The 17,452-nt window shown below is 37.9% G+C and overlaps 1 protein-coding gene across 1 annotated transcript in view; it reads right to left on the bottom strand.

Annotated features, from left to right (window-relative positions):
- CC2D2B (coiled-coil and C2 domain containing 2B) overlaps positions 1 to 17,452 on the bottom strand; it is a 124,785-nt gene that overhangs the window by 52,572 nt on the left and 54,761 nt on the right. Inside the window, 5 exon segments of the mRNA XM_019034433.4 lie at positions 7,176 to 7,323; positions 9,134 to 9,284; positions 12,465 to 12,642; positions 15,067 to 15,179; positions 15,371 to 15,473. Of these exon segments, the coding sequence (XP_018889978.4) occupies positions 7,176 to 7,323; positions 9,134 to 9,284; positions 12,465 to 12,642; positions 15,067 to 15,179; positions 15,371 to 15,473 (693 nt within the window).

The following is a 17,452-nucleotide window of genomic DNA, read 5'->3' as shown; positions in this document are numbered from 1 at the left end:
TCCCAGGTTCAAAGCGATTCTCATGCCTCAGCCTCCCGAGTAGCTGAGACTACAGGCACGTGCTACCACGCCTGGCTAACTTGTGTATTTTTAGTAGAGAGGGCATTTCACCATGTTGGCCAGGATGGTTTCAATCTCCTGACCTAGTGATTCGCCCCCCTCAGCCTCCCAAAGTGCTGGGATTACAGGTATGAGCCACTGTGCCCTGCCATGAGATAATCTTAAAAGTTGGAAAGCTGTAAAAGATAGGCTAGACTCATAATATATTCTTAGTGACCTTAGCTATAGACTAAGTGCAAAAGGAATTCAACCCTAATGAGTAAGGATTTCTTTAGAGCCATCAATTATCCCAGCTATTTAATCTGTCTCTTCATAGAGAATTTGTCTTATCATGTGTAACTAGAGGAATTTGGACTACAATCCAAATTTCTACAATCCTTTCTATAAAGTAGTCCAGAAAGGTTCCTGTCTATAAATTGGGATTCCAGAAATACAGTTCTGACACGGATTCAACAATGTCTTAGCCCAAACACGAGCACACATTTTATACTGTCTCCTTCCCATTTGTTCATATTTCTTTGATGATTCTTCTGAGGCTATTGCTGCAAAAGCCAATGTGTGGTATGGTAAGATGTAAGGAAAATTACAAACAGGTGAAGTTTGCATATTCTTCTTTTCTTTTGCTTCCCATGTCTGCCCTCATTTTGAACTGTTTTGATATCTATGTCGTAAGAGATCGCTAGGACCTGACACCCTTGACACCATCATGTAATAAATTTTCCTTCTGAAACAGTCTTAGCCCAGATCACCTAGAAGACAGCCTCAGGTAAAGCTTAAATCTTAACGAATAGATTAGAAACTTTTCCCATTATATCCTTTAACAACAACAACAACAACAACAAACAACAAAGAAAGTTGTAATTGAATTTCAACATAGTCCCATGGTTTCTGCCTCAGAGAAAGTAATAAAAATCTCAGAGCCTTGCTACAATGATTCCCCCAGCTGCTCCTATACACGTTTAGCTGTAGGCTATGGCTCACAGCAGTGCTGTTCTTGGGTCAAAACCAGTCAAATGATTGAAGATTTTTCCCTCCCTCCTTCCCTCCCTCCCTCCCTTCCTCTCTTCCTTCCTTCCTTCCTTCCTCCTCCCTCCCTCTTCTTTTCGATTGAAGATTTCTACTTTGGTGATGGAGAGCTGGAAGCAGTACTTTATAAAAGGCATGGGAAACTCTTTGATTGCTGTCTATCTAATGCAGCCCTGACATTTACATCTTGTTTCTGACAAAAGAATCAAAGTATAGCATGGCCCCAAGAAAGAGGCGAGCTTTAATTCTAGCAGGCCCCAAGACCTTGGCTTATACACCCAAATGCAAGGCCACAGCCACCACGTTTGTAAATTGAGGTAAAATATACATAACATTTACCACTTTATTTTAAAATACACAATTCAGTGGCATTAAGTACACTCACAATGTTGTGCAACCATCACCACCATCCATTTCCAGATTGTAATGATGGTTGTACAAGCCTGTGAATATATTAAAACCATTGCATTGCATGTTTTAATTGGCTGAATTTTATGGTTTGTGAATTGTATCTCAATAAAGATGTTAAAAAATAGTTAAAAATATAACTGTGCTGAGAGCTAAGATAAACATTCCTGTGAACCAGAAATGGAAAAGAAAGGCAGAGTGGTGAGTGGGGATAGCACTGTGGGCTTGCTGGGCTTCAGGCCTAGGAGCAGTCCATGGTGGTTGTGGGCTCAGTTCCTGAGACAGGGAACTAGCACCAGGCTTATCATTTTAAGCCAAAGATTTGGGGGGAACTTTACTTAAATAAAGAGACCTTTAAAAAAATACTGACCACTGCATGGGGCCATGGCTTTTAGAAAGCTATGAGTCTAGAGAGGGAAAAGGACACAGACACTGCCCCATAATGAGGAACTGAACCAGGCTCACAGCTCACCAGATACCTAGATCTGTGATGACTCCAATAGCAACCCAGTATAACAACCCAATCTCCCAACCTACCCAGTAAGTAGGCTTACAGCCCACTTCTGGATTTAGGAGGACAGATGAAGTCAAATTCAGAACCATTAGGTAAGGAGGGGTAGATACAGAAGGAGAGAGAGGAAAAAATAAAAAATAAAAAACACCAAAAACCCAGAAACCTACAAATCAAAATCACCCAAAAGTTCTCCAAGTCAAAATGACACTGCTAACCAAAACTTCTGAGCAAAGAAGCCATGCTCAGAAAAATAATCAACAGTATCAACTATCAGAACATAAATTAATTCTAGTTGAAATTCATTTTATGAAAGTCTGCCAAACGCATTTTAATGAAGTATGCTTAAGATGTAAAAGCAAATGAAAACTAATAATTCACTTTTAAATGCAAGAAATAATGGAACAAAATGCCGAAATGAAATAAGAAAATGTAGATATGAAAGAGAATCAAACAGAAAACTTGGTAGCAGAAAATAAAAGTAAAAATTATAACATAAAAATCAAATAAACCTTATACTGGACAAAGTTGAATAATGAATTAAGGAACTAAAAAATAGTACCCAGAAATTCACCCAGGATGCAGATGAAATAAAAACATAAAAATGTGAAATAATAGGTAAGAGATGTGGCTAATAGGCTGAGGCTTGGCTGGGCTCAGTGGCTTAGGCCTGTAATCCTAGCACTTTGTGAGGCCAAGGTGAAAGGATCACTTGAGCCCAGGAGTTTATCAGCCTGGGCAACATAGCAAGACCTCCTCATCTCTTAAAAAGAAAACAAAGAAAGCAAGAAAAAAATTAGCTGGATGTGGTGGCACCTGCCTACAGTCTCAGCTACTCGGGAGGCTGAGGCAGGAGAGTTGTTGAGCTCTGGAGTTTGAGGCTGCTATGATTACACCACTACATGCCAGCCTGAGTGACAGAGTGAGACCCTGTCTCAAAAATAAATAAATGAATAACAGACCAAGAGGCTCCAATACAAATTCAATAAGAAATCCTGAAGGAGAGAAGAGTGGGAATGGTGAAGAAGTAATATTTGAAGAAATGGTGGCTGAGAAGTTTCGGTAATTGATGAAAGATGTGAGGCTTTAAACATGAAATTTATTCTGCTAAGCAGGAAGAAGAATAATGATAAATCCACACATATACAGTATAGTAAAATTTCAGTACTTTAAGGATACAGCAAAATTTTTTTCATGGCTCAAATGGCAGTTTCTTCCTTTTTTATTAAGGTTAAAGATACATAATATAAAATTTACCACCATTTTAAAGTGTACGATTCAGTAGTATTACGTATACTCATGGTACTGTATAACCATCATCATTACCTATTTCCAGAATTTTTTTCTTCATCCCAAACTGAAACTGTACACATTAAACAATAACTCCTCATTTCTCCCTTCCCCATCCCTGGTAACCTTTATTCCACTTTCTGTCTCTGAATTAAAGTGAAATATTTCAACATTATCAGAGAGAAAAGATAGCCTATAAAAGCCCAACATTTAGACCAATAGCAGACTTATAAATAGCAATGATAAATCCCACAAGATAATGCAGTACTGTAACAGCTTCAAAGTGCTAAAGGGAAATAAATAACATCCTCAAATTTTCTACTCACCTAAACTATTAAGAATGAGGGCAAAATAAAGACATTTTTAGATCTAGAAAGGCTAAAGAATTTTGCTATGCATAGAAACTAACTGAAAGAATCATTAAAAGAGCATGCTTTCAGCATGAAAAGTAAATCGAGAATGAAGGATGGGAAATAAGAAATAAGGTAAACATAAAAGTCAATGAACTATGTTAAAAATTTCATTAACTAGTGTGTGTAAGAAAAACTGTTTCATGTTTAAAAATGAAAACTCTAGACAACGATCATTTAGGTTAGAGAGGTGTGGTGTTTTGTTTTTTTGTTTGTTTGTTTTTGGTTTTCTGATTTGTTTGTTTATTGAGACAGAGTCTCACTCTGTCACCAGGCTGGAGTGCAATGGCATGATCTTGGCTCACTGCAATCACCGCTTCCCAGGTTCAAGCGATTCTCCTGCCTCAGCCTCCTGGGTAGCTGGGACTACATGCGTGTGCCACCATGCCCAGCTAATTTTTGTATTTTTAGTAGAGATGGGGTTCCACCATGTTGGCCAGGCTGGTCTCAAACTCCTGACTTCAGGTGATCTGACCACCTTGGCCTCCCAAAGTGCTGGGATTACAGGCGTGAGCCACCACGCCCAGCTGGAGAGGTGTGTTTAATGTGGTATTAAAGCACTAAAGCTGGGCTGGGTGCGGTGGCTCATGCCTGTAATCCCAACACTTTGGGAGGTGGAGCCAGGCGGATCACCTGAGTTCAGCAGTTTGACACTAGCCTGACCAACATGGAGAGACCCCGTCTCTACTAAAAATACCAAAAATTAGCTGAGCTTGGTAGCGCATGCCTGTAATCCCAGCTACTCTGGAGGCTGAGGCAGGAGAACTGCTTGAACCAGGGAGGCAGAGGTTGCAGTGAGCCGAGATCGCACCATTGCACTCCAGCCTGGGCAACAAGAGCGAAGCTCTGTCTTAAAAAAAAAAAAAGCATCAAAGCTTTCTGAGACTCTCTTTCGGTTCACTACTTTATCTCCAGTTCAGTCAGTGTTTGATGAATGAGTAAGTGAATGAATGAGTAACAAAACTGCCTTTCAGCTCTCCTTTGGCTTCATTCTCTGACTTCCACAAGTCAGTCCTGCCCTCTGGAGCACCCATCCCAATTCCTAGAGCCTACTGCTCAGAGCCAGTCCTTGAGCTGCCACAACAAAACTGTGGGAAAGTTCTGTAACTTCCTCTAATTGTAAAGTTTGACTTAGAGAGGGCCCTGGACTTTGAAAACCTCTTTTGCAATTTACTTCCTGCTGAAACCTGTTATCTGTCCCACTCTTGCATGTAACTGTTTTCAATCTTTTGTAAGCTTGAGTTTCCAAGTAATAGGAATTGTAAGACAACGGAGACAAGCCAATGAATATGGCTTGAAAGTCACTTGCTGGTAACCTTCAGTGACAAGTGGGTAGGGTTAGGAAGGGAATGGGTGAACAGAAAGTGGAGGGAATGTATGCAGACCAGTAGGCCACACATAGGAGAACTCTGGCAGGAAAAAATCTAGCGAAAATGGGCTTCAGGATTTAATCAGGTGCTTGAGTTTTTGCTTGTTTGTTTTAAAACAAAGAAGGCTTTTGGTACAAAAGACCAACAGCCTAGGGAGATGGACAAGTTGAAGATAATGGAAGAAAAAGATATAAATGCATCTGTAGAATTGTAAAAGAGAGTTGCAAATTACCTGCATAAAAGTTAGCCTCAGAGTGAGGAGGACAAACATCTCACTCCAAGAAAAATGCAAACAATATTATGATGAGGCAAAGATTAGGAATAGCTGCTGTGGAGACTATGCTAGAGAAATATTAAGAAATATAACAAAATAATAGTTCTAGGTATTAAAAACTTTTCCACTGGCTCCAAAATGAATTACCTTTAATAACTGTAAGATTTGCTCTTAAAATGACCTTCTCCAGGTCTCTAAGAAGATGACCTCATTTACTTAGCAAAACAAGGACATCCATCAAAGTTCCATTTCTGTTTTCATAGTGATGACTGTCCCATTCCCTGAGTTGAGGAAGAGAGAGTTTCTCTTCTCCAGAACCATAGTTATTCACTTGGGTTCTGGTTTGATACCTTCCTGACTCTGAAGGACCTTATACTCTTTCCAATATATTGGGTCTTTTTCCCCACTGATTTCAATCTTTTGTAAGCTCATCACTTTTAATCACTTCTTTTAAGAAGATAAATATGGCCCCAATTTTTAAGAAATCTGTACCTTGATTCTTTTGTCTTCTGTTATTTTTTAGCATTTTTTTATTGTCAAACTCCTTGGTAAGTAAACTACCCCCACTACGTCAGTTTCCTCCATACCAACGATCTCCTTGTGCTACTGCCATTTAGCTTTTTTCTCTTTCAGTTTCTTACATACCGAAGAAAAGCATTTATGAACTCTTACTATGACTCTGGCCATATGCTACTGGTTTTTATATATAATGTTCTCCCTGTTCTTTTTTAAACAGTCTCTAATTTCAGTTTTGATTTTCCGTTTAATCCAGTTATGTGTAACAATTTTCAAAACTATAATATTTTTAAAACACAATTTTTTAGAGAAGTTTTAGATTTGCAGCAAAATTGAACAAAAGGCACAGAGAGTTCCCATGTACCCCATCCCCATAAACATGCACAGCCTCCCCAGCTGTTAACATCCCTCGCTGGAGTGGTACCTTTTTTTTACAATCCATGAACCTACATTGACACATCATTGTCACTCAAAGTCCATAGTTTACATTAGGGTTCACCCTTGGTCTTGTAAATTCTGTGGGTTTTGACAACTGTGTAATGACATGTATCCACCATTATAATGTTATGCAAAATAGTTTCACTACTCTAAAAATCCCGTGTGCTCCAACTATTCATTCTTATCTCCCCCTGGAACCTCTGGCAACCACTGATCTTTCTACTGTCTCCATAGTTTTGCCCTTTCTAGAATGCCATAAGTTGTATGAAGCTTTTCATTTCCGTTTATTTTTAAAAATATGTGTTAAGATGGGGAGGGGAGAGGATATCTTTTTGTTATCATTGTTCATTATTTTAAGTGATGAAATAAGCTTTTTCCTTTATATTTACCATTTCCCTCAAACATAGCACATTATAGAAGCCAGCATTATCATCATTTTCATAGAATTTACTGTACTTATTTCTAGTAATCCCACAAATAATTAATCTGAAAATTAACCCCAACCCTTCTGGGAACTCCCAGAATGATGATAATGCATAAATGATTCTTTGCTAATCCAGAATGACTGGGAGATATACAGGCCCCAGAAATAAAGTCTCTGGGAGTTTGACCTTTGCCTACAAGCGAGGGACTCTGGAAATGCCTCTCTCATCATCTGTGTGGCTATAATTCCAAGTATTGAAGGGACACATTCTCTTACATATAAATACACATACTGCCTTAGTAGAGTGATTTAAATAAAAGATAAATCAACATTCAAATAAACTAAACTCTTCCTATTGCTGCTCAAGTTTTCTCTTTTACACATAATATGTTTTGTGTGATGCTTTGCTGAGACCTGGCATTATTTTTCAAAGATAAAAGTTTATTACCTGCAGTAAGAAGATCTTAATGACTGTGACATAGGTATCAGAGGAAGACCATTTTCATCTAAGCTCCATGATAGAGAATAACTAAGTTTTCCTGATGTCAAAAGACAGAGTTCTTCAGTTCCATTTCCCTCAAGACGAAAAGGCACATCTGTTTATAAAAGGCATTAAAAACATATGAATTGTTTTAAGTGCAGTTGAAGCACATTGTGGGTTTTTTCCTGAGTTTTACTTGTGGAACTCTAGGAACACAAAGGAAGATCTGTGCTAACCCCACTCTTTTTTTTTTTTTTTTTTTTTGAGACAGAGTTTCGCTCTTGTTGCCCAGGCTGGAGTAAAGTGGGGCAATCTCGGCTCCCTGCAACCTCCACCTCCTGGGTTCAAATGATTCTCCTGCCTCAGGCTCCCAAGTAGCTGGGATTACAGGTGTCAACCACCACGCCTGGCTAATTTTTTGTATTTTTTAGTAGAGATGGGGTTTTACCATGTTGGCCAGGCTGGTCTCGAACTCCTGACCTGAGGTGATCCACCTGCCTGGGCCTCCCAAAGTGCTAGGATTACAGGTGTGAGCCACCATGCCCGGCCCTAACCCCACTCTTATCTTAGTGCTCTCCCTCATCTCCTCTCTAAGATCCTTCAAGGACTACAAAAGAGAAGGTAAAGATTGAGATGAATATGTAGGGATGAATATGTAGGGATGAATATCACGATTTTCTTCCTTTTATGCCTGGAGGCTTCTTAACCATTCTCTGTGGGAGTGGGTTCCAGCAAGAAAGGACCATTGGCAGCAGAAAAAGAGGCCAGCAAGCTGTTCTTTCTCCTCTTTCCTTACATTCCCAAGTCTTCTGCATCTAATCTCCAAAGAGTTTAACAATACTTCTTAAAACTTTTGCTGAGTGCCCAGTGTTCCCTAAATTTTTTGAGTCCTGAGTCTTTTGTCCCGGGTATCCATAAGCTTATTTTTCTGCTTCATCTGGACTTGAAGCAAACTCCGTTCTTCCCTCATTCTCTGCTCATTTTTTTCCTCCCTCTCTCCTCCTTGCTCACTTGTTCATACTTCCTTACTTTTCACCAAATAGGCCCAAGTAGTTTCCAAACCCCTGGGAAGGTGAAAGAAAGGAATAATGGGGAGAAGGAGAGGAATGACAGTGATCTCAGAGACGCACTAACTTACATTTAACCGTATAAGAGGAGTAAAATCAATTGAAAAACAACTAACAGAAACATCCCTTCTTTCTTCTCTCCTTTTCTCTGTCCCTCCCTCTTTCCTTCCCTCCCTCATTTTCTTCTTCCCTTCCCTATACAGTTCAAAGACAAACCCATATGTCTGCGAGCACCTGTAGGTTCACTAAAGGAGAGGTCGAGGCAGAGCAGCCAGCCCACTCAAAAGCAGAGCTTGCTTTCCAGACAGCATTCTGTCCTTGCCTTGGATGGCCTACAAAAAGCGTGGGTGCTAACTGCTCATTTGGAATTTCCCAAAAATCTGACCCAAGACAAAACTTTAAACAATCTAGTTTAACATCTGAATGAATAATTTAATTCATTTTTAACAGAATAAACACAGGGCCAGGTGTGGTGGCTCACGCCTGTAATCCCAGCACTTTGGGAGGCTGAGGGGGGCAGATCACCTGAGATCAGGAGTTTGAGACCAGCCTGGTTAAAATGGTGAAACCCTGTCTCTACTAAAAATACAAAAATTAGATGGGCATGGTGGCAGGGATCTGTAATCCCAGCTACTGGAGGCACGAGAATTGCTTGAACCCGGGAGGTGGAGGTTGCAGTGATCTGAGATTGAGCCACTGCACTTTATCCTGGGTGAGATTCTGTCTCAAACAAACAAACAAACAAAAAAGAATATTGTAAATACAGGATTTTGTACTTATGTGAGTGAGCCAGGGTCACTTAGGAATATGGTACTCAGGAAGAAAATAGGGGGAATGTAATATTTTTAATAAACTCACTGCTTCCTACTTCTCCATCGGCAGGCATGACCAGCTTATCAGAGCTAAACTCTACATATTGCAAAACGGTTTTGCCTTTCAGCTCTGTGTAGTTAGGTAAAGGTAAATACAGTTTTGCCAGTAAGCTTGTCCTTTTACTTTTTTCATAAACCTAAATATAAAAGAAATGGCTGATAGATCACTAAAAATACAACATAGAAAAAGGAAAAAATAAGCACCCTTAACAACATATATATTTTTTTAAATACCAGAATATAAAATAAGTATTGCTCTATAGCATTTCATCCACATGATTATGAGAAAAGCAGCCAGTCATGTCCTTGAAAGTGTACTGCCTTTTACTGGCTCCATAGAAAATGAATTGAATACAAGGGATTATGAATACAGTTCTGAGAATAAATATATGAGGTACATATAACATAATATCATAGCAATTTTGAATAGCACTTTAAAAATTATTTATCTCATGTAAATCTGATAAAAATTATAGGAAATAAATATTATTCTCATTTTATAAGTGAGGAAATGGAAGCTGTATATGAAAATATGTTTGTTTTTATTATAAGTGGTTGAGACTCAGGTTGAATTGCTTAGGAAAAAGGTAGTGATTGGTCATGAAATTCAAGGATGAGTTAAACAAGCTATGGGAGTGGTGAGGGAGGAAAAGCTCCAGAAGAAAGGAAAAGGGGGTGCTGAGTAGACAGTCCCATAGAGGTTCACTGAGCATGAAACCCAGGTCTTCTAATTCTATATGGTGTGTTTTTTACTACAATTCCATGTAAGTTTACTGCCATAACTATAACTTTTTTTTCTTTCTTTCTTTCTTTTTTCTTTGAGGTTGAGTCTTGCTCTGTTGCCCAGGCTGGATTGTAGTGGTGCAATCACTGCTCACTGCAACCTCCGCCTCCTGGGTTCAAGCAATTCTCCTGCCTCAGCCTCCCAAGTACCAGGGATTACAGGCGCCCACCACCACGCCTGGCTAATTTTTGTATTTTTAGTAGAGACAGGATTTCATCATTTTGGCCGGGCTGAACTCGAACTCCTGACCTCAGGTGATCCGCCTGCCTTGGCCTCCCAAAGTGCTAGGATTACAGGTGTGAGCCACTGCACCCAGTCTAAGCAAACTTTTTTCAATAAAAAATCTTATTTTGACCTATACTGTGTTGTCAGTGCTTGGGAAAACAGTGATATGAGCTCTAAGAAGGAAATCAGAGGGGAAAATTGCTCCTTGAAAGATAAGAAAGAATGTGCCAATCAAAGTGATGACTTATTAGCCAAGAAAGCAAAGAAAAAGGAAAGTCAAAGAGGCACATATTTTTTCTAGTTATTTGGTTTTACTTCCTTGTAAGAGAGAATTTAAGACACCACACTGGTCCCTTTGACAAAGGCATCCCTACTGCAGAAAGGTTTGTAGGAGTTGTAGCTCTGTGAAATAAGTTTCTTATTGTAAATCAGTAAATGGGTTAACTTTCAGAGAACATGAACTGATAAATATATTCAAATGTTGAGATGGCATTTACACTTCAGCCTTGTGAATTTGCTTAGGGTATGTAGGATGCATTCTCAGTGGAATGTCAAACCCAGGTTCTTGGACTACAGGCTGGAGGCCAGCCCCTGGACAGCAAGGTAAGTGTACTGAGATAGAGAATTTTATCAGTTGAGAGTTCCTAGGAGCCAGTCTTGTCCCCTGATGACAACTGTCAACACCATGATGCAGATGAGATTGAGCATCTTAAAAGTGGTCAGAATGAAAATGGGTGTTTTTAAATGGAGCAGCTAACATGTACAAAAGCTTAGAGGTAGGAAATTACAAGCACGTGTGGGAAAAGACAAGCAGCTCAGTTTGGCTGAAGTGATGAATGAATAAGGAGGAGTAGTAAGAAATGAACTAAAGGCGGGGCATGTTGGTTCATGCCTGCAATCCCAGCACTTTGGGAGGCTGAGGCAGGCAGATCACTTGAGGACAGGAGTTCGAGACCAGCCTGGCCAACGTGGTGAAGTCCTGTCTCTACTAAAGATACAAAAATTAGCTGGGCATGGTGGTGGGCATCTGTATCCCAGCTACTTGGCAGGCTGAGGAAGGAGAATTGCTTGAACCCAGGAGGTGGAGGTTGTGGTGGCTGGGATCGCGCCACTGCACTCCAGCCTGGGCAACAGGGTGAGACTTCATCTCAGAAAAAAAAAAAAAGAAGAATTTAAAATGTAGGTTAAAGTCTGTTAGGCTAGGGCATATCGATTTATTTTGCAATTTTTGCATTTGCTAATGGTGAATTTATCTCTTAACTAGATTCCTCTCCCTCCCTGCCTCTTAGTTTGTTAGGCTCATATGCTAAGTGATAGGATGATAAAGGACTCAAAATACACATTTACCTATTTGGGAAGGCAGATTTTAAACTTCAAGTGATTGGATTATTATATCACAATTTACTTTAGGGACAACAGTAGGAAAGTATAGTTCTTTTTTTTTTTTTTGTATTAAGAATTCAGTGTGGAAAGTAGGCATATTTTTAATGTAGGAATTTCAACAGAGGGACATTGTAAGAGAGTGGAAACCTGAATACATGAATAATGAATAGAACATCTATCAGGAGAGAATAAAATTATTCTCGACATTATAAAAATAATTGTGATTTATATTTGTAACTACAATTCTCTCCCTACTCCTCAAGTGCCTCCCTTCTTACACACAAATCTTTATTCCCTCCTAATTTTGTTTTTCAAGTCTAGCTTTAAGTTTAACCCCATTTTTAGCCACCAGGACTTCTTGTCTAGACTCCTTTGTTGTCTCTCATTTTTCTCCATCATCCTATTTTCTTCTTCCATTAGTGTGGGGGTTCTTACAGTGGGATCTTTGCACAGAGACTGGGGGTCTTTTGTGTGTATGTTCTTTCATCTGATTCTTAGAGGGCTCTAAAAATCCAAAAAAGGAGGAAGAACAAATACAGCAAGAAACTGAAGCCACCAAGTCAGGAATGTGGAAGTTCGTATTATAGAAATCATTCAACACTTAAAATAGCTATGCTACTCATTATCCTGTAAACAGCACTTTTCCACCTCATTGCAATGAATAGTAGTGCTGCATATCCAGGGGTGCAGAAATTTTAGCAGGAGACGAGTATTTGGAACACTACAAATCAAATAACTTTGTACTTACAGCATAAAAGACTAGTGGTGAATTATACATTTATAAATATCTTATCATCTACACATAAAGATCAGTCCATCTCTTAAAATCAAAGAAATTACTTATCACATATAACTGTAGCTAACAAAAATTTTTAAATTATGTATGGCATAAAATCAGATACAAAAGTAAATGACAATGGCATACCTCCAAACAAATCACTTCAGGCCAATACATTAACTGAATATTGAAAATTTGCTGAAACATGACTTTAAAATCAAACTGTAGGGGAGATACTGAAGTACAAGAAACCTGTTTATTGTTGTAAAATATTTTAATAAAGTATTTGAGCTTCTGAATTTTGGCTCTTCTTTTTTGTTCATGCCTAAAAATTAAACAAACCTTGAAATCACCCTTAAAAAGTACAATAGACATAACATATGTTCTTTCAAAATGTATATTAGCATGTTAAACAGAAGATAATTTCAGAGGACAAATGTTTTTACATCAAAAAACACTTGTCTACATGCGGATAAAAATTTCTTCTTCCCAGTCAAATGTTTTTAATGAAAGAGATGTACTCAACATATGTATTCAAAAATAGAAGAACTAAAATCAAGGTCCTATAAATCATTCAGCTCTTATTTTACTAAATTACAATTTAAAGAGATTACAGCACATATCTACCAGATGTCTTATGAGAGGAAAAAACTGAGGGGCTTGGGAATGGGGAAGGGAGGTTGAATCAAGAATTTAAAAATATTTCCTAACTTTAAAAAGACACACACATAGACTATATACACAAACACACAACCCTCCACACACCATGTTGTCAATAACTTCAAAGATGTGGCTCTAAGGCAACAGGCTTGCTGTGTCCTCTTAAAGGTCTTTGTAAATCACCTTAAGCTTTAGGCTGTGTACCCCTTTTCTCCAGGACAGTGGGGAAGCCACCCTATCTCTGAACCCAAAGATCAAAGGAGCAAGCCAGGTTACTTCCCTGGGGGAAACACTTGTTGAGGCATAAGTTGATCCCTTGACTGATATAAAACTCCTAGAGTCTTTCATTCGTTGTTTAATTCACTCAACCAACGTTTATTGAATATTTTCTTAGCGGCAAGAGAAATGATCTAATGATGTTTAAGACTTGACACTCTTTTTCAGAAGGGAGAAGGCTGGGTGGAAGATAAACCCTAAGTTGAAACATAAAATCCCCTTCTGCTCCCCAATCTAATCACCCTGTGGGCCCAGTATGTCCCTGCCCTATTATCTGTCCATCTCTGTAACCTTCTCAAAGAGTTAGGGGACAAAAGATTACCTATTCTTATCTCCCTGTTGGCCCCTTTCGACCATATTCCCAATTACCTTTCAAGAAATATCTAAGTAAAAGTTACCCTTTCTGTTGCCCTCTAAAAGTATTGATTTTAAAAATTTGAATTTGATTTTAAAAATTTGTTGAATTGATTTTAAAAATTTGTTTATTCAGGGTTATAATTATCTTCAGGAAATCTTGCCTTTCTCTTCACCTGTAAACTCTTTTTAATTTTTCTCTAATCTCTGTATTCTTTTCACTTCTATCCTCTATATCGACATATTATTCTTTTCTGGAGAATTAGTTTTTATTCAACTGGGTGTGTTATTAAATAGATGACAGCAATGCTATCAGATGGCAATGGCTTTGCAAAGATATAAAACACCATACATCCTTTTGCCTTGACTTCCACTAAGTTTTAGTCTAGGTTTTCCAGCACAAATATCTTCTTCCTCCTCTTTCTTCTCTCTCCCTCCAACTTTCATTTTATGGCTCCTGTATTCTTCCCCTTGTTTAGATAGTCTTTTTATATGGGTGTCCTACATAATAAAGTATCTCAGGCCCTTTTTGGAAGAAGGTACAGAACAAATAAAGGATTTCTCCACTGCCGCACTTCTCTGGTCAGAAAGTGGGTGGTGATAATTGTGACTTTGTGTCTGCTGCTCTTTTGGTTGTTAATGTAAGCATCCATTCATTCACTTAATATATATAAACATTTATTGATTACCCAGTATGTTCCAACACTGCTGAATGATGCACATTCCCAATACTCAATGATGGACTGGTACCAAGTGTGCCATGGGATAGAGATGTTGAAAAATTAGACCTAGCACTCTAAGTTGCCATATCCTCTTTAAGGGAGATGGGATCCATAGGCCTAGTAGATGGAGAAATGGGGTTACCTATGATGTCTGTTTTTGCATAATGTTCTAGGCATAGAGAGAAAACATTACAGCTCAAGGAAGAAATCACAACTGTGAAGTAAAGAAGTTTGTAATGTCAAAGAAGAAAATTGTTTAGGGGGCCCTCTTGATGTGAAGTAGTTTTTATGAGAGCCAGAGTTCCTTTAACAAGCAAAGACAATGGTATATTACTTTTTACAGTGCCTTTATATCTCACCTATTTATACCTGAACGAAAATTACTAACATAGCAAAACAAAACAAAAAAACCCTGCAAATTATCAATATATGAAGACTAGCAGTGAAGATATCACAGTTTCTATAGAACACCAAACTGGTTTATGTCCCACCTCAGGCATGTATTAGATGTGTGAACCTGGGCAATTTAACTGCCCATAAGCTACATTCCTTCTTTAAGATGAGGATAATATGGAACTCTATAGAGTTATGGTGACAATTGAATATGAAAATGTGTTTTTAAAAACTTAAGAGTGCCTGGCATATGGTACTCACCCAAGAAATCCCACTTTATTATTAAAAACAATCCAATTAATAGACAATATATAATAAAGAAATAATTATTTAAACATGCTTACAATGAACACTTGGATAAGCTTGTTAATTCTGCAGTGAAAGAAAGTTGTGGCCTCAGGGTAATTGGCTTTATTCTTTCAATTTCTGTTTCGTCTGAAGCTAGATATGAGAGGCTCTAGAAATCAAAAAATAAATATATGATTTGCCATGTACATCCCTGTGTAGGACATTTATTCTTAAAATTCATTTATTTCTTGTATTTGTCATTTTGTTGGATAACTTTTAGAAATACCAAGATTTCACATTCTATCAAAAAATAAAATATTATAACTAGTTGAGTTTAATGTTATTTTGCGATATAAATACCTCCTGTTTTTTCCCATTCTTAAGTTCTTTTCCTTCATTTTTCTTCTCAGTTTCAGACATTTCTGAGATTTGCTCTTGTTTATCACATTTATTCATTTTAATCCTAATTAATAATAAACAGAATTATTGAAAGCAGAAATAATGGAGGTATTTGAGAGTTGTTCGAGTTTTTGCCAACACACACACACACACACACACACACACAAAACCAATGTCTTACAAGTAATTTTACATTCTAAGGAAATTACCAATTTGATAAATATTTTAAAAACTTTATAAGCTTGTTCTCGGCTTTCAGATATTTCTCCCTACTCAGTAAATTTACCATTAGTGTTTACAGCCCTTTCTAAGGGCATCAAGAAACCTTTCCTCTGGTGAGAATAAGTAACAGGGGAATGGGGAGATAAATATTCAAGGACACATACCCTGTTTCCTCTCATTTTTCTTTCTCTCATATTTTTTAAGCTGTGAGAACCTGAGCAGGTATAAGGGCAGGTGATCATGGTGATATTAAGTAGTAAATCATAGCTGGTGTTTATGCATAAACAGTAAACAGTTCATGGCATTAGCACTATTGCCACTGCTGCTGCTACTACTACTACTATTACTACTACTACTAGCTAATCCTTATATAGTACTTACTAAGTATGTGCCAGGCAATAGTGTAAGTACTTTACATGTATTGACTGATTTAATTATCACAACCCTATGAAGTAAGTACTATTATTCCTCTTTTATTAGTAGTTCAATAAAATCTCAGTTATCTGAACAGTGTCAGAAAATTATTGATGTAGAGTCAAGTTTTTCTGATAATGTAAAAATTTCTTGTTTTCAGTATAAGGTTTTGTTTTCCATTTTAATCATTTAAGAAGGAAATCCTTTCGTAAAATATTACATGCTCTGTTGGGAATGTAAAATGGTGCAGCTGTTTTGGAAAACAGTCTGGCAGTTCCTCAAAAATGTTAACTACAGAGTTACCATATGACCCAGCAATTCCACTCATATACCCAAAAGAAAGAAAAGCCTATGTCTGCACATGTGAGGAGTGACTGCTAATGGGAAGATGGTTTCTTTTGGAGGTGACAAAAACATCCTAAGATTAAATTGCGGTGATTGTTGCACAATTCTGGGAATTTATTAAAAACCACTGAACTGGAGACTCTGAATGGGTGAACCATATGGTATGTGAATTATATCTCAAGAGAGCTGTTTAAAAGCTATTATATGCTTTTTGCCTTCTGAAATAGAATATAGGGGACTAAGTGCAGATATCATCTATATGGTAGTATCCTGGGCTGAAAACCCAGCCCCATTAATGGCACTGCAGAATCTGGGTAAATTACTTAAGAACTCTATGCCTCACTTTCCTCATCTGAAAATTAGGTTGTTGTGAGGATTAAATGCACTAATTTAAGTAAAGTGCTCAGCCCAGGACTTGGAGTAAAACAAACACTTAATAAATGTTATTATTATTTTCTTCAGATTCAGGGCAATCAATATGACATCAGTAAACTTGCTGTTCTTTAATACAATAGCTTTTAACCTTTGTTACATATTAAAATCACCAGGGAAGCATTTTAAAACTCATGATGTCCAGACCATACCCCATACTAATTAAATTAGAACAGTCATTTTTAGAAATTCCTAACTGATTTCAGTCTATAATAATTTGGGGAATAAGTGTTACGAGTAACTTAGACAATAGGTGTTATACCCAGATTTTCTTCTGAGGGAAACTATTGAAGCAGGGTCTATAGCTTCCTCCTTTCTATTCTGAGCCAAATGACTCTGGGAAATGATGAAGGTCCTGATGCTATTTTATCAAATGTTGTTGCATTTCCTGCTTGCATAGCTTGCACTTTCTTTCTCATTTTAAGTTTCTTTGGCAGTTATCTGAATCTTCTCCAGGTAGGCAGTGCCAAACAGAGAGCACAAGTGAAGACAATATAAGAAATCTGGATTCTCTGTGTTATTTGCCAGTGCTGTGGTTTGGGTTCAGGGGCAGAAGAAAATACAATCTATCATCTATAGCGACTGACCCACCCAGTCTCTCTAAGCTGAACGCAGTGTTGCTAACAGTTA

The sequence above is a fragment of the Gorilla gorilla genome, chromosome 8 (assembly GCF_029281585.2).
Source record: "Gorilla gorilla gorilla isolate KB3781 chromosome 8, NHGRI_mGorGor1-v2.1_pri, whole genome shotgun sequence".
NCBI classification, from domain to species: Eukaryota; Metazoa; Chordata; class Mammalia; order Primates; family Hominidae; genus Gorilla; species Gorilla gorilla.
The sequence above is the reverse complement of the archived record's forward strand: the minus strand, read 5'-3'. Positions and strand labels throughout refer to the sequence as shown.